General features: G+C 33.7%; 1 protein-coding gene and 1 long non-coding RNA gene across 2 annotated transcripts; one reads left to right on the top strand and one right to left on the bottom strand.

Annotated features, from left to right (window-relative positions):
* Positions 1 to 5,665: 5,665 nt before the first annotated feature.
* On the bottom strand, positions 5,666 to 6,206 carry LOC115986188 (cysteine-rich receptor-like protein kinase 29). The gene is made up of 2 exons (XM_031109043.1): positions 6,063 to 6,206; positions 5,666 to 5,974 (listed from the first exon to the last, which is right to left on the bottom strand). The coding sequence occupies exons 1-2, from the start codon at positions 6,204 to 6,206 to the stop codon at positions 5,666 to 5,668; spliced, it is 453 nt and encodes a 150-aa protein (XP_030964903.1).
* Positions 6,207 to 22,917: 16,711 nt separating this feature from the next.
* LOC115984012 lies at positions 22,918 to 24,710 on the top strand. The gene is made up of 2 exons (XR_004090333.1): positions 22,918 to 23,441; positions 23,932 to 24,710. It is a non-coding gene; the product is annotated as an uncharacterized LOC115984012 (long non-coding RNA).
* Positions 24,711 to 27,663: the final 2,953 nt, after the last annotated feature.

Here is a 27,663-nt window from a genome sequence, read left to right on the forward strand (position 1 = left end):
AAGCATCTGATTCATTGAATTAGTCACCTTGGGCTGGACTGCATAGAGCAAGTCTAAAAATTTTGTTAGTTGGCTTATGGTAAACAGCTCCTTATAATAAGCTACTACCACTTCCTCTACCTTCTGATCATCCTCTTGCACACCTCATTTACGTCCATGATGCCTTTAATGAAAATTTTCTTTTGCTGAGTAGAAGCTTTTGCATGGAAAAAGCTAGTATTTCTATCCCCTGATTGGAACCAGTTGAGCCTTGATTATTGTCTCCACATATCATCCTCTTTTTCTAGCCAGCAGTTAAGTTCGACACGGGTACTCTTCAGCTCATGGTTGATATTAGGAGATGAAGGTTGAAGTTCAAGCCATTCAATCCTTTTTTGTAGCTCAGTGACCTTCCTTCCCACATGACCGAATTCCGTTTTGTTCCAAGTTTCTAATTTGGCGCGGCTCTTCTCTAAGCAACTCCCTAGCATACTCCATGTATTTGTCACCTTCCCTTCCTCCCATGCCTCATGTACTACCTCTTCACATCTTTGATCTCTCAGCCACATTGATTCAAATATGAATGGCTTCTTGATCTTCCTGTTTCCCCTTTTAGTCCTGACCATGCGCAAGGCCAACGACGAATGATCCGATACTGATGAAGTAAGGTTATATAGGTTGGCCTCAGGAAATAAGTCTATCCACTCCGGAGTTGCCATTGCTCTATCCAACTGTTCCCTAATTTGCATGCCATTCGCTTACTGGTAAATCCATGTAAACTTTGGTCCAATGAATCCCAAATCCCATAGACCACAGTAATTGATGTTGTCAATAAAGCTCTTCATCTGCTGTCTCCGTCTCTCGCTACCCCCCCTCCTTCTCCAAAGCACTTGTGATTTCATTAAAATCTCTGATAGTGAGCCATGGTAGGGCTGAGGTTCCTTTCAAGTGTCAAAGTTTAGCCCATGATTCCATCCTTTTTGCTGTGTCTGGGTTGCCATAGAAGCCAGTGAAGTGCCACCACCCTATGTTTGCTCCACCATCCACCAAAGCATCAATATGGGATTGAGAATATGTCTGAACCTCGATTGTTATCCCTTCCTTCCACATCAATGCCAGTCCACCACTCCTCCCTTCGCTTGGTACGATCAAACCATGTTTCATGTTGCATTTATCCTTCACATTGTTCATCCACTCTCTGTTCAACTTCGCCTCCATAAGGAAAACGATAATGGGCTCTTCTTTATTAATCACCTTTTCTAAGGCTTTAACTAACCGAAGGTTCCCAAACTCCCAGCAGTTCTAACTCATCAAACTCATTGGACCCAACGAAGCTGCCCAGCAGCCTCCACCGATCCCAAGTGTGTCGCCATTGGAATACTTAGAGTTCTAGTCTCCTCATCCAACCTTTGTTTCTTTTCCATACTCATGGCCTCAGTAATATTAGTTGTAATTGCTTCGCATTTTCTCTTTGGGTCACTCTCCACCTCTATGGGCTCTGTCCCATGTTTATTTCTTGGTTCCGTGAAAAGTCTAGTCAAACTCCCCCATTTTGGGCTTTTCTTAGGCTCCTCCATTGTCTCCATGTTTCCTTTAGTCAGCCTACTAGGATTCTTAAGTTTATTTTTTTTCTTTCCCAGTACTCTTTTTAAGCCCACCTTTATTGGTCTTTCTATCCACAGTATTATCCACACGGCCCACTTCAAAATTAACTTTCGTGGGGTGCATCCTAGATATTTGAGTAGTCAACTTGTCTTCCACCTTAATCAAATTTTGTGAGTGCACTCCCAAATCTTCTGTTATCCCTGCATTAATCCCGACATTCTGATACTTTCCAATCATAGCTAGTGAATGAATCGGATTTTGTACTTTTGATTTCAAAAATCAGGCTCTGAGAGTATCCATAACGGTGGAGCTAAAAATTTAGCTTTTTAGCTCCACCAAAAGTTACTTTATCTATTTTAATTACACACATACTGCAGCAGTGGATCTATTTTAGTTTTCAACGCAATAAAATAATATAAACATTACAATAAAATAATATAACTACTACAATAAAATAATCCATCTCACTACAATAATATATTCACTACACACAATTATCATAGCCACACACTCCACCAGCAACAACCTTCATGTGACAACCACAGCCCACAGCAACAACCTTCATGTGACCACCACCAACACAGCCACAACCATAACCCAACACAGCCCACGGCAAGAAAAAAAAAAAAAAAAAATCAAACCACCACCGACACAGCCCATGGCAATCACAACCACAACTACCAAACCACCACCAACACAGCCACCAAACCGCCATTTCAACCACAATCCACAATCACAACCAAACCCAACAAAAAAAATAAAAAAATCAAACACCCAAAAACCCACAAACCTAGCAATCCAAAACCCATGAACCCAGAATTCTCGTCGTCGCCAATCATGGCGTCGTTTTACTGCTGCCTTGACCGAGCATAGAGCTTCGATGGGTCCGTGGCGCGCTTGAGTTCGATGAAGGCGAGATGGTTCAGCGGCGTGGGACGGCAACTGGGCGACGACAATGAAGATCCAAAATGATGAAGATCGACGATGGCGAAGCAGAAAGTAGACGAGGGAGAGAAAAAAAAAATGAGAAGGAAAGAGTAAGAAAGAAGAGAAGCCGGAGAGAGAGAGAGAGAAAAGAAAGAAAAAAGAAAAAATATTTTTTTAATAGAAGAGGAGAGAGAAATTTAATAAAATAATATTTTTTTTCTTTTAGATGTTATGAACAGTGCACATCTATATTTATAGATGTGCACTGTAGCAATGGAGCTAAATTTTTTAGATTTAGCTCCACTACTACAGCAAGGTTTTTGTGTTTGTAGAGCTAAATTTTAACATTATAGCATTATAGCTACATTGCTGCAAATGCTCTGAATTGATTGCCTCATCAATGTCCTTAGGGGTGTGCATAGGTTGAGTTGGGTTGAGTTGGGTTGGGTTAAGGGGTTATTTAAAAAATTTTATTAATTATAATATATATATATATATATATTAAATATATGGATGGGTCGGGTCGGGTCAAGCAAATTTGAAATTTTATAATCCGAACTCAATCCGACCTACTATAAAAAAATTTTGTAACCCAACTCAACCCACTAAATCCTAAAAACCGACCCAACCTGACAGATTAGATTGGGTAGGGTCAGTTTTGGTGGGTTGAGTTGGCTGCACCCCACTAAATATCGAGGTAATGTGCAAAATAGCAGTGCAAAAGCATTGTATATAGTTAGTTAGGCAACGTTTGAAACAATAAAAGAAAGTAGCATCTCGAGTTTTAGAAACTCGAGATCCATATTAGAACTAAAAGCCACATAGATCTCGAGTCTTTAAAACTAGAGTTTTTGCAAAAAAAAAAAAAAAAAAAAATTTCACCTATAGTGCCGTTTTTAAGCCTTACAGTGACGTTTTAAAGCCCTATAGCGGCGTTTTCCTGCAAAATTTTTTTGTAAGGACAGGTTTAGGGAGTCCTATAGTAGCGTTTTTTAAGCCCTATAGTGACGTTTTATACACCTATAGCGGCGTTTTTACTCAATTACTGGAAATCGAGTTTTAAAAACTCGATTTTCAGCTTGATTTTTTTCCCCTTTAAGGTAATCCACTTACAAATCAAGACTTAAAAACTCGAGTTTTATCTTGAAATTCGAGTTTTAGACACTCGAAATGCTAGTTTTCAACATTATTTTGAAACGTGACAATTAACTAAATTTTTTAATATTTATTGTTATTTAGAAAAAAAATTCCTAAATATCCCTTATTATTGCCTCAAAGTCTGGGATTTGCTTTTGTGGGCCCGCTGTCTCAGAGTCAAGCACGTGTCTGTCACGCCCCTGTGTACCATCGCTGCTCACGACCTCCATGGACATCGTCTTGCTTGGATCTTCCCCACGCACTACTGCTGCACCAGTGATAACAGTCCACGTGTTGATCCGAAGTATAATCCTCTGCTCTACATGGTAATTTTCGGTCTGTTCCTGGGCATTCAAAGCCTTGCACTTCAACAATGGCTTTCCTCGCCGGGTTGAACTGAGGAGCTCATAGCCACGGTCTGAATTGTTACTCCTCCTTCGATAGGCTTCCTTTGCTGCTGAGCCACACCACGCACTCCTTGTCATCGTGAGAGAGAAGGCCGCACCAATAGCATAAGTTTGGCAACCATTCGTACAAGAAATAAACCCACCTGTCTCTCCCTTGGTCCCATGTAATCGTCCTGCCACGGCACAACGGTTTCGTAACATTCACTGCAACTCGCACCCTTATAAACTGTCCCCCTTTCATGTCCGCTTCATCTTTTGGTTTTGAGACAATACCCAACGCTTCCCCAAGATTGATCGCCGCTTCTATCGTCATCAAGGAGAAAGGTAAGTTGTGAATATGAACCCAGAACGATGTTTTATCAAAGCTAAGTTCGTTGATCGAAGCTGTACCGTCATACCTCTGTAGCACCACCAAATGTCTATCGAAAACCCAAGGCTCGCCTTGGAGGACCTTCTTCGTATTGACCTCCCATTCAAATGCTATCAGTACCACGTTTTCGCCTGCCATGCTTACTTCAAAGTTCCGTTTTGTACGCCACAGAGAGCGGAAGGTCCTTGCCACTGCCTCTACGTTAATCGATCTCCGAGTGAAGAACTTCGCGGCAAGGACATATTTTGTAGTCTTTTTCTCCTTTGAGAGTTCATGCTTCTTTCCCTCTACCTCCGACAAGGAAAGCTTCTTCCATCTCAATGCTAGTTCCTCCATACCACACCGGGGTGGGTTCCACAATAGTCACCAAACAACGCTAATCCCACCTGGTAGATAGTTACTAGGGAGAACGTCACGTCCTTCTCAAAGAGAAGGGAAAAATATGCTACAGTGTGAGAGAGGGTGCGCACTCGCCTCACAGGGAACTCAATTATAGACATATATTACCAGAATAAAGACTTTTTAATATTTCTGGTATAATTCATTGGCCTCCTTTTCCCACCCGTCCTTTTTCTTTTTTCTCTCATTTTTTGGTTGCATTTTTTGCCTCCTTTTCCCAATTTTTTTTTTCAACATTTATTTTCCTTATTTTTTGGATATAAATTGGGGTTCAAATTATTCACTTTACATAATTAGCATTTTTTTTTTGGAAATTAAAGAACTAATTAAATTGGATAAAATATGGGGGCTCAGGCAGTTGTCTACCTTGCCTAAGACAAGAGTCAGCACCGTTGCTTGAATTGTAACTTCCATGATTGCTATGAACATTGAACATGTGCTTAATGTGATGTCTCCTTTATGAAACTTGGCTGTAAAATTATCAAACAATCCATTTATTTAAATTTTTTTTTTCTCTTGTTTCAATAAAGGGTAGTTTGACTGGCGCAATAAGACAGCTAGAACTTCAAAAGAAAAAATTATAGATATAATTTTTCAAAGTTTATCACATTATATGAAATAAAGGTTAGTTTATTCTTTATGAACTTCAAAAGATGACAAATTTTGATTGGTATAGTATAAAACAAAACACAAAAAACACAAAAAGTAGTATAAAAATGAATTCACAACAATCTGTAAGGAATTCAAATTATAGTTTTCTAAATTTACTTGAAAAATCAATATAATTAGATAAATTGTATGTAGTTAGTGAAATTTCTAGACAACGTGCATAGTACAACCCTTATTTAGGATATAACTCAGTAATTGAAACCTTGTTGTTAGTTATGTTGGAACCATTGTCTTGTTGCAATAATGTGGCTGGTATAACATTTGTCCGCATGAAACTTGCAGGTTGTGTCGGTAGAGGGAGAGCAATAGAATTGCTATTCATCATGACACCAACTGAAGCCATGTTTGTTCTGTCATCTACATCTTCTTGAACACATAGTAGCCCAATGTGTGTACATCTCAACATTTCAGTTATTGGACTATCGCACAATGTGGGATCTATGAGATTAGAAATTGTTCCCTCTCTCCAATTTTTCCATGCCTGTAGAAATACATCAATGTGAGCAAACCACGTTACCAAAGAAAAAAAAAATTCCAATTTATCTTCTACTCTTAAGAAGTGAACTCACATAGTTAAGAAGGTACTCCACATTCTCCCCATTATAAAAAGAAGTAATCTTTTGGCCACTCACAATCTCCAAAATCAACACACCAAAACTAAAGACATTTGACTTGATTGAGAATTGTCCAAACATTGTATATTTTGGAGTCATGTATCTACTGTATATCAATATCAATAAACTGAGGATTAATTTGAATGTTAATCTTAATTGTTTTGTTCAAATTATTTAAGTTCCAACATCTTTTTGCTTTTCTTGTTGTTACTTTCAATATAAATAACATATTAAAATGAATTTTATCGGGTATGCACAATTATATTCATTAACTAGAGCATGTTCTTGTACTTACTAAGCCCCTACAATTCTATTTGTACTGCCTTCGGTTTCATCCAATACAAACATCCTTGGCATTCCAAAATTTGCAATTTCAGGATTCATATTGGCATCTAGTAAAATGTTGCCAGCTTTAAGGTCACGATGAATCATCTGAAATCGAGAATCCTCATGAAGGTATAGAATCCCTCTTTGTAACACATTTCCCAATTGAAATTTGCAAGCTTCATTGGATCTATAGATTTAGTAAATCAAATTAGTCACCAAATATATTAAAAACTAATTTCTTAACAAAAAGAAAAAGATTTTAACCGAAGAAAATTATTTTGATTAGAATAAAGAATATAACAACGAAATGAATAAGTACGAAATATGTAGTGATCAAGGCTTGTATTAGGAACGAACTCATAGATAAGAAGCCTTTCATTTCCTTCTAAGCAAAACCCAAGGAGCCTAACTAATTTCGGTGTTGAAGCTTGGCTACTAATAGGACTTCATTCTTAAATTCCAGATCACTTTGTCCAAAATTCCTTGAAAGTCTTTTCACAGCTATCTCTTGTTTATTATTTTTTTTTTTTTTTGGAGAATATCTCTTGTTTATTAAATAGCCTACCCTGTATGCATGTCAACATACACACATATGTATGAGCATAACGTAGAAATAAAATAATTTAACTAAACTCCAAAGAATTAATTAATTCATTTCAGATCATAATTTTTTCCTACCCTGTGAACTTCCCCAAATCCACCTTTCCCTAGTTTATTCGCATCTGAAAAGTTGTCTGCTGCTGCTCTTATAGTGCCGAAATCGACTTGCAAAGATTCCACACTTGTTATTTGATCCACTGGTTCACAAGAGGAACATGTTTATACATATTCAATTGATACATTTACACTCCTTAAGATAGAGTAGCAGATCTATGAGATGAACATGTTAATACATATCCATTGACACAATTGCATTCTTTAAATCAGAGTAACACTGTCACATATATAGAGGTCCTTTTTATTTTTAGTTTTTGGAACAATACAGGAGCTTATAATGGATGAATGGTTACTCTGAGGAGATTCATCACAATTTACAAAGACATTTGCAGCCTAAAAAATAATTATTTGTTCTGAATATTTACTTGACGTGAAAGCCAACAACAGTATGAGAGTTCTAACTTTTATTTGTGGGCTACTATTTATGTCGATGTTTCTAGTAACAAAATCAGAGAGAATTTTAAATAAACAACTAAGCCTTAGTCAGATTTAAAAAAATATATAAAAATAAAACTACAGCTTTGACAAAACATTTCTGGTTTCCATGTACCTTTTTCAAATAAGACAAACTGAAGTTGATATTTGTAAATGAGACCATAAATATATAGCTTGGAATTTTTCTTTTTCATCACACGCATCACAGTTAAAAAAAACATCTATTTGTTTGAATGTTGAATATTTCGAAAAAGATTTTTTGTGAAGCAAACTTTTTATGGTGAGGTAGGTAAGGCCGTAAGAGGCCTATTTCTGAGAATGAAGAGCGACATGGCCTACATGTTCCAAATTAATGGGAATGGGATCATACATAAGTATTTCTCTTATCAAAATTACTAATGCTGTTACCTATCAAGTTGCCAAGAACTTGAAAATTTCACGAATTACTAAGATTCATAGTATTTGAGAACTGTTTTATATGGGTTTGATTTTTGCCCATGAGCTTGTAATATTATAGTAATAGGTTTAAGAACTTAGAGTATTGTTCATTATTGGACTTTTAAGTGAAATAATTATGATGTAGTATTTTGCCAAGTATTAATAACCTTGAGCCTTTGATAAAATAATGCCAAGTAGTTAGCTTGGATTTTTACTAGTGCCAACGTAAATTAGGTTTCTGATATTGCCAATAAAAATTGAACTTTGATGTTGCCAATGAGAATTGGGTTTTTGATGTTGTCAATGTAAATTGGGCTTTTGATGTTTTATGGTGAGGTAGGTAAGGCCGTAAGAGGCCTATTTCTGAGAATGAAGAGTGACATGGCCTACATGTTCCAAATTAATGGGAATGGGATCATACATAAGTATTTCTCTTATCAAAATTACTAATGCTGTTACCTATCAAGTTGCCAAGTACTTGAAAATTTCACGAATTACTAAGATTCATAGTATTTGAGAACTGTTTTATATGGGTTTGATTTCTGCCCATGAGCTTGTAATATTATAGTAATAGGTTTAAGAACTTAAAGAATTGTTCATTATTGGACTTTTAAGTGAAATAATTATGATATAGAATTTTGCCAAGTATTAATAACCTTGAGCCTTTGATAAAATAATGCCAAGTAGTTAGCTTAGATTTTTAATAGTGCCAACGTAAATTAGGCTTTTAATATTGCCAATGAGAATTGAACTTTGATGTTGCCAATGAGAATTGGGTTTTTGATATTGTCAATGTAAATTGGGTTTCTGATGTTGCCAATAAGAATTGGGTTTTTGATTGCCAATAAGAATTAGGTTTTTGATATTGTTAATAAGAATTGAGCTTTTGATGATGTTGCCAATGTAAATTGGGCTTTTGATAAATAAATTGTCAAAGATTTAAACCATGGGCTTTGCTTATGGGATTTGAATTTCATTAATAATTTGCCATGGGTTTAAACCATGGGTTTTGATTATTGATTTGAATTCCATTGATAAAAATGTTTTGCCATGGACTTGAATCATGGGCTTTTTAAACATTGCCAAGTATAAGTATTCTTGGGCTTTAAAAAGAATGGAATGTGTGTATTGAGCTCGTAAGGCCGGTTTTAGGCTTATCTAAATAATGATAATAAAATTGGATAAAATATGAGTTTTTTGGACTTTTTGTGATAGTTTATATCATAACCCAATTTAGATAATAAGATATGAAATATTTGTGATTAACATAATAATAGGGCAAAAAATATTTGTGAAAACTCAATAACTTATTAATAATGTTTGAAAATAAATAGGTGGTACTAAAAAAAAAAATATACCCTAACACATACTTTCTCTCATCATTCAATAATTACTCACAATCACATAAACTATAACACATGTAATCACTACACAATGCAAATGGTTAGTTTTTCTCTATCATGAAACCATTATTTAAAACAAGGATTTGGGTTTTAATTTGTTGTAATTACTTTTTTAATCTCTTAACCTTTACCCTTAGTATCATGAGTCATGATTGCAAAACTTTATACATGGCATATGCCAATTTTTTTTTTTTTTTTAACTGCAATCATAATATGTTTATATTGTAAGCTTGCATATGGCCCGTAGATGGGTTAAGCGAGCTTTGGGCTGAGGTGTGTGGCGTAAGATCAAAACATGGATCCATGAATGATGTTCATGAGGCGTTGCATGTGTGGGCTTGGCAACATTTACAAACCCATGGTAGAAGGCAGCAATTTGATTGATCTCCCATTCCCTCTTCGGTTGGAATCAAGGAAAATTTAGCCTCACAAATCTGCATTATTGGCACTTTACATAATATGTATTTAAGATAACAAGCCTTGAGACTCGTAATTCAACAGATGGACAAACATTCCTCTCTTTTTGGGTGTAAACCAAATGAAGCTCCTGGAATGCGTTTGGAGGGGTTTATTTTAATTAGCTTCTAAAATTTTAAAAACAAACAAAATAAAAGAACAATTATACTTTAAAAATTAGTGGTAGCTCCAAGAATTTTTTCCAAGGTGGTCTTTGTCAAGGGAGAAATTGATGCCTCTATCTAAGATGTTGGGAAGCCAAGCCGAAACTCGACTATGGGATCTTGAGATGATACCCAAAGGCTTTCGGTGTGATAACAAAGCCTATCCAAGCAAGAAACAAAGGCTACACATGACAAAACAGTAACAAAAGCCCAATGAAAAACATGTTACAATACTTAATTAGTACATTAATGGTCCTAGTCCGATAGTTCAAATCAATCCCCCTAGTGGTACAGTATTATCTCCAGCAATAGGGCAATTTCAAGTTAATAAGCGTGTTTACATGGTAAAAATCATATTTTTTCCTTATTATTATTAAGACAACATGAGGGAGAACTTCCACAGTTTCCAAAACATTATATCCTTCATCATAATAATAATAAATAAGGATTAAAGGTTTCATAGTTACAAATAAAAGAGGAAAAATAAGATGGAATGAGGGAAGAGAAAAATCCTCAGCTCAGTGCAACTGGAATCAAACTAAGATTTTGGTGAGTATGTGAGCATAAGGCATGAATAAGGTGAATGTGGGTTGTTTTGAGTGAGTGGGATAGGATTAATACTGAGATTGAAGCTTTTTGTGAGTAATGGGCTACTTGTGACTAGTTAGAGGACATTATTGAGCTGTGATTGTCTAAAGGGGGGAGAAGAATATCTGGGATTAGAGGAGTGTAGGCTAAAGATGATGAGTGCTAAGCTTAAGGAGAGCTAAACTACCAGAAAAAATGGCAAACGTACCCCAAAGTCTCAGAGTGGGGTGGCTCTTTCTTTGTGGGCTAAGGTGCTTAGGCTTTTATAATGGAGTTTAGAGAAGCATTAATTAACAAGCATCCAAAAAACGTAGGTTTGATTCAGGGGAGCAGGTCAGCTGAATTAATAACCTGGATTTGGCCTAAAAATGAGAGATTTGCTTTTGGGGCTGTTTTGCTTCTTTGGGCAAGGTATTATTTGGAGTAATCTTGCATTAAATGCTAAGATTGCTGAGATTGTGTTCAGCCAATGGGATTAAGGTAAATATTAAGGAAGAATCTTAGTGTTACAACTAAGATTTGTATCTTAGGAAGTAGAATTCAACACCTTAAGCCAGGTGTCAAAGTTTAAGCCCACTTTAGAGGGTTTCGCTAGAGATCCCTTTATGCCCTCCAAACCACATATTCCTAATTTTTTCCCCTTTAGAATTCATGGGCTTGGCACATGAATCACGTCTTGAACGTTTTTTTAACATTTATAGCATCAGTTTGTTGAAATTTGGATAATTTGGTTTTAGCTCCCCTTCCGCTGGAGGTGCAGTCTAGAGGAAGATGATGGAGTCTCTTCATCCTTTTGAATCCAGCTGATATGACAGCCCTTGGGCACTGTTCACGTCAGGTAGAGGGTGGCAAAAAACTGATGGGACAGCTCCTAGTTCATCCTCAAAGGCTTAGTCCTCTTGCAGGGGGCTCTAGTTGTTTCTTTGGTTTAGGATGAACAAGGGCTGGTTGCCCACTTTCAAGCCTTTTGCTGGGACCTTTTTGGGTTGGAACTTTACTTCATTTCAGCACCTTTAGTTAGGCCATATGACCCTTTCTTTGCTTGAGCTTTCTCCCTTCTCCACAAGATTCTTGGGCCTACAAAATAGGCATTAAAGACATGCTTTGTCATGGATTTTTTACTTCTCATGGGTTTTAAATAATGTCTCATAATTTTTACTATGGATTACTTTGTAAATGATATTTTCCATGGGGCTTTTTTAAATAATGGCCTCCAATATTTTTATGGAGAATAATATTTATCATGGGTTTTAAATAAATATCGTAACAATCACTGTAATGGAATAATGTGATGTTTTCATAAGTTTCTCTATAGATAATCATAATGGACATGTAGGATGAATAATTACCATGAGTTTTGGTAATAAATATTATGAATGTTATGATGTAAGATGGATAGTAAACATTAGTTTTTAATATGAAACAAATAAATGTCATGAGTCTAATAATCATATCTTTCCATTGGCTCTTATAAGATGATCGTCATGGGTTTTGAAAGTAGATAATTCATAAATTTCATTAGCTTGTAATATTATGGTAATATGTTTAAGGATCTAATGTAAGGACTCTATTTGTAACAACCCGTAATAATTTTGGGTTCGCACGTAAAAAGGCCCAAACAATATCACTTATAGAGCATGGGTTTGAAAGACTAGATTTTGGTCACCGGACGGTAGTTCGGGTTGGCTCCGATCAGTGAATCTTGTCCGAGGAGTCTGGGGAGCACTATGCTCTTCTTATTCTCCTCGTTTCTAGGACACCATGGATGGGAGGACAGGTTGTCCCCCCTCTCTCTCACCCTACCTCTCTTATCCTTTTATACGGGCATTTATCCTCTCACCAGGGTCCACATATATGCTCACTTTCCTAGGACTTAAGAACTGTCCTGTCAGCCCATACCTAGAGTGGTTGGGGGTGATTATAAAAGCTGAAGGGCATGGCTCTGTCAGGTGCAGAGTATTGAATGGCAATAATGGCAGCTTTCCTTTTATTCTTGATCGTTATACTATCCAGCGTCTTCTTCTCTATTGACACAGATATTTTAGATTTTTTCCCAAATTGTTCCTATACCGTTTTTGCCCTTTCTTCTAAGGGGAACCTCGGATATGCCGAGGACAGAATCATCCCCAGCTGTGTCTCAAGACTATTTGGACTTGTATTACCCATCCTCGGCTCGGGCCTTGTGCCTCAATGTAAAAATTGGTCAGGGCCACAAATTATTGGGCCCCACAATATATATATATATATATATATATATATAAATAAAAGGAGGGGTATTTAAGTAAATTTTGTTTATGGGGTCAACTTTTATAACTAATATTACTAAGGGGTTTTTTAGAAAATAAGATTGAAACCCTAGTTTATATAGTCTAATTTTTTATGTCAACGTATACCGACAAAGATATTTGAGAGAGGAGACTACTCAAAGGATTGAAATAGAGAAGGATTTACTACACAATTGAGGTAAGAGCCTATAAATCTCTTTATTGTCAAATCTAAGCTTTGCTAGGATTTAGAGTATATTTTATGTTGGTAGTTTTGGCCAGTAGCGGAATTATCTAAAATTTCTACGGGTTTTATGACGTAAGTGTAAACAGGGAAGGGTTGGATTTGGGCGATAAAATCCTTTTTTTGGTAGCACGGCTTTCTCTGTAACATTGTTATTTCTAGTGTTTTGTCGGGCATGGAGTTGCTTTGGGTGTATAATACTCTTTTGTGAATATTTAATTATGAGAAACAGTGGACTATTAGTTTGACCACCATTAGTCCAATAGCCTTAGACTATAGAGTCTATGGAGATAAGAGACAGACTATTTTGTGAGAGATTGTACTCAGCTTTATTGAGTATTCAATGAATGCTTTTAACTTTTTAGCCTAAATAATCGTGTGAGGTGAGTCTCATATTACACAGTGCTTGGGATTTGGCATGAAACAAATTTTAATTGGAGTTAATACAAATGATAGAATATGGAATATAGCCCTAGAGAAACTGTAGGAGAATTTATACTAAGAAATTAGTGGGCACTTTAGAAGTAACTTGAGGTTATTCTTATTATTTGATTATTGGGTAAATGGTGCTTTAAATTGTTAGGTGATATCTAAGGATTTTAGAGACAATGTTAGGGATAAGTTCTTTGCGTTGAGCTAGCTTAGGTAAGTAACCTTATCCTAATTAATTATATTTTACGTATTTTAACTCCTGAAATTTGTTTACAATTATTACAATTTAATTTCTATTGTATTACTAATTTTAAGTAAAGAATTATCACAAATTTATCTGATTACGGAATATATGATGTATTTTATTTAATTGATATTTGTTAGCTATATTGATTTAAAATAAGAATATAGAACTATCTCAAATATATTTGATTATTGAATATAGGATTATATATACGTATTTGAATAAGATATATTTTGTTAGAAACAATGATTTTATACATATGATTATGGACAATTTGATTATGAATTGATTTTGATACCCAAACCAATGAGGGTTATTCATTGGTCCTCTGATACCCAGCTAATGGGGGTTATTCATTGGTACTCTGATACCCAAACCAATGGGAGTTATTCATTGGTAGTCTGATACCTAGCCAATGGGGGTTATTCATTGGTATTCTGATACCCAAACCAATAGGGATTATTCATTGGTACTCCGATACCCAAACCAATGAGGATTATTCATTAGTATTCTGATACCCAGTCAGTGGGGGTTATTCATCGGTACTTTGATACCCAGTCACAGGGATATAGCATGACCATAGTCATAAGATTTCTAAGAATATAAATTGCATTTGAGTATTTGAACCACTTGATTACTTAAAACCAAATATGTGATTTTGGAAATGTTTGAGTATTTAACTATTTTAAGTCACTTGAATTGCTTATGTACTTTTGGAACCTATTGTAAGTTGTAGCTTCTAATATATGGAAAATTGACTAATTTCTAAACCATCTATTATATATATTTGTAAGGTTAAAGTACGTGATCTAATTGCAACTTATTATTTTAAGACTATGAAACTTTTTAGCTATTCTTGGAAAGCCATATTATAGTATAACTTTTGAAAACTCATATTACATCTGATTACTTTACAGATTTATTGCTTGATGGAACTTATTAGGATTTTGGTTACTTATTGAGTTGTCAACTCACCTCCCCCTCTTTCTCCTTTCAGATTTTGATCAAGAAAAGTAGCATATGTTTGGGCTTCCGCTGGGATGTGCGCATGAGTGAAGTTTAAGAAATTAATGGAATAAGATTTGAACTTCTATGTTTAAGATTACTATTTGTGTAGTCCTTTTGATTTAAAGGATTTAGTTTATTTTTAATAGATGTTGAAAGATTATTATTTGGATATCTTTTAAGAATTTCTTTATTGAGGATATTTTTAATTTATTGATGAAATTTTCTTGAAGATAATTCTTTAATTGTTAAAGGGGCCTTACACACTTATAGGGTGTAGACTTAATAAGTGTGTGGCTATTATCACGTGCCTAGCTCTACTTGGGTTCGGGGCATGACATTGAGCTTTCGATAAATAGTGCTAAGTAATTAGCTTGGGCTTTTAACAGTGTCAACGTAAGTTGAATTTTTGATATTGCCGATGAGAATTAGGTTTTGATGTTGCCGATGGAAATTGGGTTTTGATGTTACCAATGAGAATTGAGCTTTAATATTGCTCATGTGGATTGGGCTTTGGATAAATAAATTGCCATGGCTTTAAACCATGGGCTTTGATCATGGATTTAAATTCCATTAATAAAATTGTTTTGCCATAAATTTGAATCATGGGCTCTTCAAATATTGTCAAGCATAAGTATTCTTGGGCTTTAAATAGAATAAGATGTATGTATTGAGTTCATAAGGCCGCTTTTGGGTTTAGCTAAATAATGATAATAAAATTAGATAAAATAGGAGTTTTTTAGGCTTTTTGTGATAGTTTATATCATGACCCAATTTAGATAATGAGATATGAAATATTTGTGATTAACATAATAATAGAGCCAAAAGATATTGGGAAAACCTAATAACTTATAGTGATAAAAATAGGTGATACTCAAATAAAGTTAGGTGTAAAAAAAGTACCTTAACAGTCTTCAAGAAACTTAAATTATACAAAAATCTTATAAAAATATAACTTCAAATATGGACAAAGGAAAAAGCGTCAAATACATAAAATCTTATAATTTCCTTCTACGAATTTTTTTATTTTAAAATCATTACAGAATGGTCTCATTATCAATGTTGCAAGTTATATCTCTTTCAAAATTTTAGTTAAATAAAAAAAATTTTGGGCCTTTTTTTTTTGTTTGGAATGACCTAATATACTAGTATATAACCCTATGCATATGCACGTGTACAATTAAAAATAATCATAATTACATGGTTCAAATTATATTTTTTCCCAGAAGAGGTTCAAATGATATATGGTATTAGTTCCACATTTTTTAAACCATGCATTTCTAAAACATATAATGGCTTCTCATTATATGATTTAAAATTTAGTTGAATTTAAACTCTTCGATTTTTGCACCCAATAATTCTTTTGCCACAAAATTAAAAAATAAAAATACAATAGATGGACATGTTGTGCAAAAATTTGACTCCAATTGAAATCCAACTTAGAATCTAAATAGATTTTCTTTGAGCTTTGACTTTTAATATATACTACCATGTAATTCATGCAAACACATGAATACATTTAAAATTAAACTCAATTTTTATTATAAAATATAAATAATTAGTGAAATTATTAAAAAAAATAGCATGTAACACATGCATACGTATAGATATATTTAAAATTAAACACAAATTTTATCATAAAAATATAAATAATTAATCAAATTATTATTTCTTAAAAAATAAACGTAATTAGTCACATTAAAATTCTTACCTAAATTTAATACTACTTATGATAATTTTTTTTTTCTAATTTTTAATAAGATAGAACGTGTGGTAATCTTTATTGTGAGGTGATTTTTTTTTTTTTTAGTATATGTGATTGGTTTTTTTTTTTTAATAGTTCATTAATATTAAATTCTTACTATTTTGCATTCATTAACTCACCTAGTACAAAGATTAAAAAACCTAAGTAGACATATGGCACAAACTCAAGTGGATAATTATGGTGTAATCCCCACATAAATTTAAATACATGACACAATTAGATTCTAATTTTAAATTCTAATTAAACTTTTTCTGAGTTTTGCCTATTAATAGATATATATATGCCCCAACATGTTAGGGTATCTTAGATAATTGTTCTCATTTTAGCCGATTGAAAACATGCATGTAGAGAACTCTTGAAAAGATGCTATAATTAAGCAAGCTTTGGGCTGAGATGTATGGCCTAAGATCAAAACATGGATCCGTGAACGATGTTCATGAGGTGTTGGATGTGTGGGCTTGGCAACATTTACAAAACCATGTGAGTCTTATAGCCCTTGATTGATCACCCATTCCCTCTTTGGTCGGAACGAGGTATTCGGTTTGTGTTTTCAAACAATTTTCAGTTTTTAAACAATATTACACATATTTTAACACACTTTTTTACCTACGCGTATTTCCACAAATGTTTTCAAACAACAATTTTCAGTTTTTAAACATATGTACCAAACGGTTAGTGGTGGCTCCAATAATTTTTTTTAGAGTGATCGTTAAAAAACTTAAATTATACAAAATCTAATAAAATGAAAACTTTATTTATTGACCAAAAAAAAAAACACGTCAAATACATAAAATCATACAATTTCATTTTACGAATTTTCTTATTTTGAAAACATTGCATGATGGTCTCATTATAAATGCTGCAAGCTACATCTTTTTTAAAATTTTAGTTAAATAAAATTTTTCTTGGATTTTTTAATATTTTTTTAATAGTAAAAACCTAATATATTGTTAAAGGAATCAAAATTTGGCTACAAAATTAGTTGTAAAAACCTAATATATTTTTGCCTAGATCATAAGATGACTAGTAAGATAGTTTCAATGAGTCTATTTTCTGTAAAATTGTGATTTATAACTATGTTTTATATTGACTTTAATTCCATGTCAAATTTGATTGTAATTCTGTTTAATCATTTTCCTGTATTTTTGTGGGATTTAATGTAAGGCTTATTTGTGAGAGTTTGGTAAAGAATTTGTGAAGATGTGAATTTTGCGACTTGCTCACTATTGGCTCATGATTGCTGATCCGTAAAACAGGCCACGTGAGAAGCATATGCTGGAATTTGAAGAGTTTTTGATAGGCTGGATTTCGCGAGTCATTTGCGACTCAGGCCAAGTTGTGAGTGACCCGCGAAACTCACCGCTTGATTACTTTTTGAGTGTTGCCTTCTCCCATTATTTACCAACACTATATAAACCTTTATTACCCACTAAATGTATGAAGAATAAGGAGTATTCAAGAAACTTTTGAGAGAAAAAACCCTAACCAGACATTTGAGAGTTAGAGATTGTTTAATCCTCTACACCATTTCTCTTGAGTTTCAATTTTACTTATACCTTTCCATTTACACATCTTTAAGAGGTTTTTAACCCAAACACTTACATCACCCATTCTGAGTGTTGAGAGAAATTTTGGAGCCTATGGGAAGTATTGGAAGAAGCCATTGAGTGGCGAATGCAATTGGGCAGAATTGCAAGACCCGAATAACTAGTGAAGATAAGAGTCCGAGAAGTCCGTTGGTAGCAAGAACTTGAAGGGCTCAAATACATTGGATAGATTAGGCTTAGATGGTCTTTTTGATATTCGTGTACTCCAATTTATTCACTAATGGATCGATTTCGGCTTGGAGGGTCATGGAGAGGTTTTTCGCCAAGTACTTCGATTTCCTTTTCAATAATACGTCTTGGTGTTATCTTATATTTGCATCTCTCTTCCTTACTCTTTAAACTTTACATTTATCTCTTATTGTACTTGCTTATGACTTAGAGTAGTATTTCGTTTTATTGCATTTCATTTGCTATTGTTCTACACTTAAATAAGTTAAAGTAAAAACAATTAAGCCGTAATTTAAAATTGGGGATCTAAACAAGTATTAGTGTTTTCACACTAATTGAGTTTTCATTTTCAAACTCATAGGATCCATTTCTCACTCGTTCAACATTCAAGGAAGTTAATTAATGTATAGAGGTCCATTATATTAAGGATTGGACAAGGATTTGCTACAAAATAAGTTACAATAACTCCAGCAAAATGCACACATGTCAAGTGGTCATTTGGTGAAAAAATTCAATCTAGATAAGAAAGTTTTCATTTAAATATAGGAAAAAATTTAGTTACAAAAATTGGTTGTAACTGAAGGCTACAACTTTACTCAATAACTTTTTATTGGAATTGAATTTAAACAATTTTATCATTGAATTACATCTTCTTCTTTATTCTCCATACTTGCAAAATTTCTAAAAATTAATAACTATGTCATCAATAAATTGTTTAAATTATAAGTTTTTGTAGTTCGAAATTATGTATAAAATATAAGTTTATAAATCATATAGTAAAATAATATCTAATTGATAGAAAATTTAACATGTGTATTAAGAACGTAAAAGATATTTAATTTAACGGTTAAATTTTCAAAATATATAGTAATTATTATTTTATTTAATAAGGTTGTAATCTTAGATTACAATCTATTTTATAATTAAATTTTATCTTTAAATATAAACTTAAACATGTTTTTATTTTTTGCATTAATATATGTATAATTTAAGAGTGAGATGTACCAAATATTTGGTACGTACCATTTGAAAAGTCACAAATGAATATATGAGCTTGACTTCGTATTCAGTTGATCTCTCAATTATAAGGTACCGGTTGCCTAGAAACTAACGAGGGGATAAAAAAAAAATATTTTTGAAGATAAGGCGTGGAATTTTCCACCAATGAGAGGAGGACATGTAGTTAAAAATCTTATCAATATTGGAATTAATCTTCACCATTCAATCCATCCCATCGTTAAGCAGGATGTACTGATACAATCTAGAAGATCTTCTGGCAAGCATATCTAAATTGTAGGACCCAATCATTCTCAATGCCAACTTCCTAACGGGACAAATAGATCCAGTTCGACTATGACAAATGATAAGTCTAAACATGTGTTTATTTTTGGCATTGTCATGTGTATATTTTAGGAGTGGGATGTTCCAAATTCTTGGTATGTGCCAATTGAAAAGTCACAATTGAATGACAACTGAGCAATTATAAAGAGCTTGACTTCGTATTCAGTCAGTCTCTCAATTATAAAGTATTGGTTGCCTGAAACTAATGAGGGGATAAAAAATATTTTTGAAGATAAGGCGTGAGATTTCCCACCAGTGAGAGGAGGACATATAGTTAAAAATCTTATCAATATTGGAATTAATCTTCACCATTCAATCCATCCCATCGCTAAGCAGGATGAATTGATACAACCTAGAAGATCTTCTGGCAAGCATATCTAAATTGTAGGACCCCAATCACCCTCAATGCCAACTTCCTAATAGGACAAATAGATCCAGTTCAACTGTGACAGATGATAAGAAGAATAAGGATAATGCTGCCATGACCGTGCCCTCTTTTGTTACTAGTAAGCTTTGGTTTTCATTGGATTCATTAGAACTAGATACTTACTTTTTTGTTTCTCAAAAAAAAAAAAAAAAAAAAAAAAAAGATACTTACTTTTTTTCATTAAATCATTTATTTAGATGGGAATAACTAGCAAAATCAAGATTAATTCAAACACGCACTTCCATTGTTCCATTTTAGTCATGCAAACAAAATCTTTAATATAGAAATACTTAGAGGAAGGTGAAAAGATTTCGTAGAAGTTAGACTTGGGCATGACTTGAACCTAAATATCGATCTTAAATAATTTATATGTAATAAAATCAGTTACTTTATTACTCTTAGTAATAAATTAATTTTAAACTATAAAAATTTAAAATTTAAATATTTAGTTGATGACGTAGCTATTGATCTTTGAGTAGAATTATAGCTTGAATCTACAAAACTATAATCAAGTTTGTAATTAAACTTTATCCAAAATTTATTACCATCCTAAACTTATTGTGAAGTCACCCTTGTTAAAAAATTTGATTTCCAAAAATTAAAAAAAAAACTATAAATAAAGAGAATATAAACTAATATTTTTTTTGGTTAGGTAAGTAGAAAATAAACTAAAAGAAACACACAAATCCTAAGAGGCTGTTTGGATGTAAAAATTTCATCTCTCAATTTCCATCATTCATCACTTAATTTTTCACATTCGTTTGGCATCATCACTTACTTTCCATCAATCAATATTTTTCATACTATTTGTGGACCCCATAGATGTAGCTTTTTTTTTTTTTAGTATCCAAACTCATCGAACCAAGTAAAAAAAAGAAAGAATTAAACCTAGAAACCCGATGAAGAACAAAAGAAACCCAGCCAAAAAAAGAACCCAGTGAAAGAAAAAAAAAAAAAAAAAAAAAGAAGAAGAAAGAACTGAACCCAAAAACCTGATGATGAACAAAAGAAACTCAGCCAAAAAAAGAACCCAGGGAAAGAACAAAAAAAAATAAAAAACCCAGAAATTGCATGCAGTGAAGGAAGAAGAAGAAGAAGAAGAAGAAGAAGCCACCTAGTGTGAAAGGAAAAAGAAAAAAAGAGGATGAAGAAACGCACGCACCGAACCCAGTGAAGAAAGAAAAAAAAAGGTCAAAAGTTATGGTTGAGACTGATAGTAGATCCCTCCATGTAGTGTTATTTATGGAAATGCCGTCGAGTTATGAGTTATGGATTCAGTTTTCATAACTCATAACTCAAAAAAATCAGAGAATTGAGTGATAGAAACAGAGTTATGGTGGTACCAAACGGACTTCTAATTATAGGTCCCACCATTTTTAAGTTATAAGTTATAGAAACAGAAAATTTAGTTATGAAAATAAGCCATCCAAATAGCTCTAAACTATCCCAAAAACCTGTAGAAGTCTACTATTATTGGCAAAAGGGAAATAGAATACTCTATTGACATAAACATCTCTTTACAAATTTTTTTTTTTGAGAAATGTTTATTGCAAATACTCACTTACATAGTATACATGCTTAAGTTTTTGAATCAAAATGGTGATGGGTGAGTGGGTGTACTCTGTTAGTAAGTGGAGTGTTTGACGACATTACTCTTTTTTTTTTTTTTCTTTTTTTTTTTGCCTACATCTATTTTCATATTTTAAGATCTCTCATTGAATCAATATAGAATTTCTACTATAATCTAATCTAAATGTTTATATATATGAAACTCTTTTTTAGAAATTTAAATCCCGATATTTATCTGTCACACTCCACAAACACCAACACTTATCAAATTACCCAAATAAACAGTACCACTTGATGAAGTGCTGAATTACTCCCTTCCTAACGTTTTAGACTATTTTTATCTTATTAATTATTAATTTTAAATGCATACACGTGGTTTTTCTTTTACCTTTATGCTTTTTTTATTATTTTATTATTTTTTTAGATTTTCAAATTTCAACTTTTTGGGTATTTGCTTATTTCCTTAAAAGTCTTATTGTCCAAATTTTATGTGCACTGCACATGCCATCAATAGATCATAAGATGACGAGTAAATGGATAGTTTTACTTTTCAACAAGTTTCTTTTCAAATTCATAAAATTCATTTTTCTTTTTTTTTGATAGAATAAAATCCAATCTTCACATGTTAAAAATTTAAGGAAGTTAATTAATGTACAAGGGTTTATTATATTGGGAGTGAGATGTACCAAATACTTTATAATGCCAATTGAGCTGTCTCAAATAAATATACGACAGCTAAGCAATGTTAAAGACCTTGAATTCCTTTTGAGTCTGACAGTCTCCCAATTACAAAGTACTGGTTACTTAGAAACTAACGATGATATAAAAAAAATATTTTTGAAGATGAGGTGTGGGATTTCCCAGCAGTGAGAGAAGCACACGTGGTTTAGAAATCTTATCAATTTGAGTTTGTACTTTGCCGTGTTTCTGACAAATTTACTGTAGCTGGCGTTACAAAACAAAACAAAATATCAAGAGTATCTTCATGACGGTTCTCATCTTAGCTGATTGAAAACATGCGTCTAGAGAATTCTTGTAGCACCATTCAAGTAACAGCTTTTAATGGCACTATTGTAAATAATTTAAAAATTGTGAGATCCGCTCAGATCTGACTTGACAGAGACAGTACCTAACAGTGCTTTTTTCCCTATCTAATATTATCAAAGGACAAAACAATATCTTTGCCACTCCTGTCCAAAACTACTACAAAAGAAACCGGGTAACATTCACATGGACACTTGCTACACACTTTCTGTTTCTTTCTTGTGTTGTCAAATCCAACTTTACTTTGAGTCTCCATCAGCTAGGGCTGATATACTACTCATTGATCTCTTCAAGCAGTTGGGTTCAATCGCTGCTCAGTCAACTTGCATATAAAATTTGCATATTTCCTGTTGAATTATTGAAGTGACTCAGGAATTTTATTAACAAATTATTATTAGAGAATACATTCTGTCCGGAGCTGGCAGAAAATGGCTTGTTTACGCCACCAATCAAAAGCTGCCACATCAGATAGTTAATGAGGAAGCAGTGCACTTTATAACATAGGATTATAACCCAAACCCATCTAAAATTACCAAACGCATATTCAGAAGCAGACCTGGAGAATACCTTACCAATGCCTAACCAAGCCATCTCCTCTGACCACCGGAGCTCTACCCTGCCATTGGAGCCGCCGTGGCGTCATTAGGAGTCGCCGCCGCGTCGTTTTGAGTCGGCGCCGATGCACCCAACCTCAAGGTTTCAGCTGATTTCTGTTTATTGTTTGATTAGTTTTTTCCCCAAATTTAGGTTTCGAAATTTTGATGGGTTTGGGTTATTTTTTGGATATCAATCTGTTCATATTGGTGTGGGTTTTGTTGATTGATATGGATTTTTCTTTTTTCATTTTGGTATTTTCATGGGTTTTTATTTCCCCAAAGTTTTCTACAGAAATCTTGGATGTGTCCCTAGATTTGTTGTTTGGGTCTGGGTTTGGAGTTACTTTAACAAGAGAGACATTAGTGGAAAGGTCCCTGGACCCTGGGCTAAGATGGTAAAGGTGAGCAGTGGGGTCAGGGAAGATCTTAAAAAGCCACATTGCAAGTGAAATTTGTACTGGTGTCATCTCTCTTCAATTCCAAACCTGCGTTTTACATGGTTTTGTTTAGAGGAATGTTTTAGATGGGTTTGGGTTATAATCCTATGTTATTGAGTATACTGCTTCCTCATTAAATGTCTGACGTGGCAGCTCCTAATTGGTGGCGTAAACAAGCTATTTTCTGCCAGCTCCGGACTGAAGGTATTCTCTTATTATTATATGTAGAGTTTTCTGTTTTCTAATTGATCTTCTTGGCAATTGAAGTGGAAGGCGATTGAGACTTTCATTATATGGAAGGCCGGGCCCATGACACACAACTATCCTGCACATGACAGAGTCTTTGCATTCTTTAGCAAGTCTATTACATGCCTTAAAAGCATTCAACTTTACACTTTGAATCAGAAGAAAAAGTTGAGGCATGAGATTTATTTGAGCAAGTAAAATGAAAGATCAAGAAACTGGCGGAGAAGCAGAAAGACAGCCTCTTGTTTCTCACTATTTCTTTTTTTTTTGGTTAATCTCACTATTTCTTTCACTTTGATATTACTTGTTTCCAAAAAGTTCAATTGCAGCTGACAGCATAACTGCAACACGGTCCATGAATGCTAGCCAAACATTGGTTTCATGAGGCCAAAAATTTGAACTTGGCTTCCTCACTGCTGGAGGTTCTGGTGATCTATATTTAGGAATATGGTACAAGAATATCCCAATTAAGACTATAATTTGGGTTGCAAATAGGGACAGCCCTTGTCAGAATTCATAACGTGTTAAAATAGAAAATCTGAGGGGACGTTTGGTTACGTTCTAGTAATATTTTTGTATTTTTTAGAAATATGTGTGAGTGAAAAAAAAATGTATAAAAATACATGTAATATTGTTTAAAAATGAAAAAAAAAATGTTTAAACTCCCTATAAGTCATATAAATGGCCCCTAAAAGTTGATATATGAAAATAAGATGTAAAAATTAGGTTTTTAGTATTATTGTTTAAGTGGTGTGGAAATAGGAGTGATTAAAAAATGTTATGAAAATAGAAGTTATAATATTTAGGCATGTTTGGTAACGTTATTCTAATAATGTTGTTTTGTATTTTTTAAAAATATGTGTAGGTGTAAAAATATGAAAATATATGTAATATTATTTAAACACTAAACACTGTTGTTCTATACTTCTAGTTACACTATCAAACAGTTTCTTAAACACAAAAAACTATTATTTAAACATCACTACCAAACACTCCCTTAATTTGAAGTTAAATCCTTTGTCTACGGGAGAAAGAGCTTCACTTCGTATTCAGTCGGTGTCTCAATTATAAAGTACTCGTTGCCGGATATTAAACCCGTTAGTACGCTAGGATTTCCCTGTTTTTTCTAACTTCTAACTTTCTCCTCTCAAAAAGTACTGGTTGCCTATAAACTAACGAGGGGATAAAAAAAATATTTTTGAAGATAAGGCATGGGATTTCTCACCGGTGAGAGGAGGACATGTAATTAAAAATCTTATCAATATTGAGTTTGCACTTTGCTGTGTTTATGACGAATTTACTGTAGCTAGCTTTACAAAACAAAGAAAAATACCAAATGGCCCAAAATCTTATGTCTTATTATGTTATTTTTAACTTAGCAAAGGTGTGATTAGAATTAATCTGCACCATTCAATCCATCCCATCGTTAAGCAGTGTAATACAATCTAGAAGATCTTCTGGCAAGCAAATCTAAATTGTGGGACCCTCAACACCAACTTCCTAATGGGACAAATAGATCCAGCTCGACTGTGACAGATGATAAGAAGAATAAGGATAATGTTACCATGAGGGCGCCCTCTTTTGTTACCAGTAAGCTTTGGTTTTCATTGGATTCGTTAGAAATAGATGCTCACCTTTTTTCATTGAATCATATATTTAGATGGGAATAACTAGCAAAATCAAGATTAATTCAAACACTTCCATTGAGCATGATTTGAACCTAAATATTGATCTTAAATAGTTTACATGTAATAAAATCAGTTACTTTATTACTCTTAGTAATAAATTAATTTTAGACTATAAAAATTTAAAATTTAAACATTTAGTTAATAACATAGTTATTAATCTTTTATATTTTTAAAATTTTGTAAATTTGAAAGATATATAAAAAAAATGTAATTTAATAATAGATTTTTCGAAATCTGCTTCCAATACAAAATATTGGGTAGAGTTGTAATATGAGTTTACAAAACTTTAATTAAGTTTGTGGTCAAACTTTATCCAAAATTTGTGACCACCCTAAAGTTATTACGAAATCACCCTTGTTAAAAAATTCGGATTCAAAAAAAAAAAAAATATATATATATATATATATATATGTATATATAAATAAAGAGAAAATAAACTAATATTTTTTTGGGTTAGGTAAGTGTGCGTTTGCGCTTTCCAAATGCACATTTTGCGTTTCAACAGTTTTTCTTTTTTGGAGCATAAATATTTAACCTTTTTTGTGAACAGTGTAAGGTATGCACTGTTTACAGACCCACAAATTTTACTTTTTAACAACTTTTTCATTAAAAATGGGTTTCACAGTACTATTCACACATTTAAAAATTATTTTGCTACAATATTTTTCAGTTTTCAATTTTTAGTTGTATCCAAATGGACCCTAAGTATAAAATAAACTAAAACAAATACAAGAAGCCTAAGGGGGTGTTTGGTTTGTGTTTTCAAACAACAATTTTCAGTTTTTAAATAATATTATACGTATTTTCACACACACATATTTCCATAAATATTTTCAAACAACAATTTTCAATTTTTAAACACATGTATTAAACTGGCCCTAAACTATCCCAAGAACCTGTAGAAGTTGAGGAAGTATACCCTGTTACGGGTGTATACTTCCTCCCACTCACAGCTGTGTGGGTCCCACAGCTGAGTTGAGAGAGTGAGGAAATATACACCCTGTTACGGTAACAGGGTGTATATTTTCGTAGAAGTCTGCTATTATTGGCTAAAGAGAATAGAATACCCCATTGGCATAAACATCTCTTTACAATTTTTTTTTTTGAGAAATGTTTATTGCATGTACTCACTTACACAATATACATGCTTAGATTTTTGAATTAAAATGGGGATGGGTGAGTGTGTGTACTTTGTGAGTGTTGAGGGCCATTTGTGGAAGCCTAGGCAGATAGAAAGAAAGCCCAATAATGAGAGCAACAAAGAATTGACAAAATAGACAGCAAAAACCCATTAGGCCCAAGCGGCAGGAATAATGGATCACAGGCCCAACAAATAAATAAATGAGTCTTGAAGAGGCAAGCGGGCTCAAAGAAGCCAGGAAAGAAATAAATAGCATCCCATGGGCAGTGTATGAGGTAGAAAAGCGAAAAAGGGTCACTGTAGGCCCAAGGCAATGCAAACTAAGAGAGTAAGAGGTTTATGGCAAACTCATGAACCCCAAGGATAAGAATAAAATTATTGGGCCGGGAAAGCCCAATGAAGTTAGTAAAAAACCCATAGGAGTGTGGAATTAGCAAACGGGCCAAGGAAGTTCAAAGAAAGCAATCGGGTCGTAGATGCCCAAAGGAAAGCTCAAAGGGACATAGGAGTCTATAAGTAAAAGCAAAACAGTGTCCGTGACAAGCCACTGAGAAAAGGAATAAGCGGCTGGCCCAAAATAGGTCCAGCAGGATTAAGTTATTACGGCAGGAATAACAGTTCAACGTTGCAGAAAATAAATAAAATTAAGAGTAAACCAAAAAAATGTAAGACCCATCATCATACAAAGCCCAGCTCTTGAATGAAGCGGGAAACCAAAGAAAAGCCCATATGAAAGGTTAGAAAACACAGACGGAGAGTCTCCAGATCACGACAAACGCATGAGCAGCAGACAGACTCTTGGACATCTCT

The sequence above is a fragment of the Quercus lobata genome, chromosome 4, assembly GCF_001633185.2.
Source record: "Quercus lobata isolate SW786 chromosome 4, ValleyOak3.0 Primary Assembly, whole genome shotgun sequence".
Lineage (NCBI taxonomy): Eukaryota > Viridiplantae > Streptophyta > Magnoliopsida > Fagales > Fagaceae > Quercus > Quercus lobata.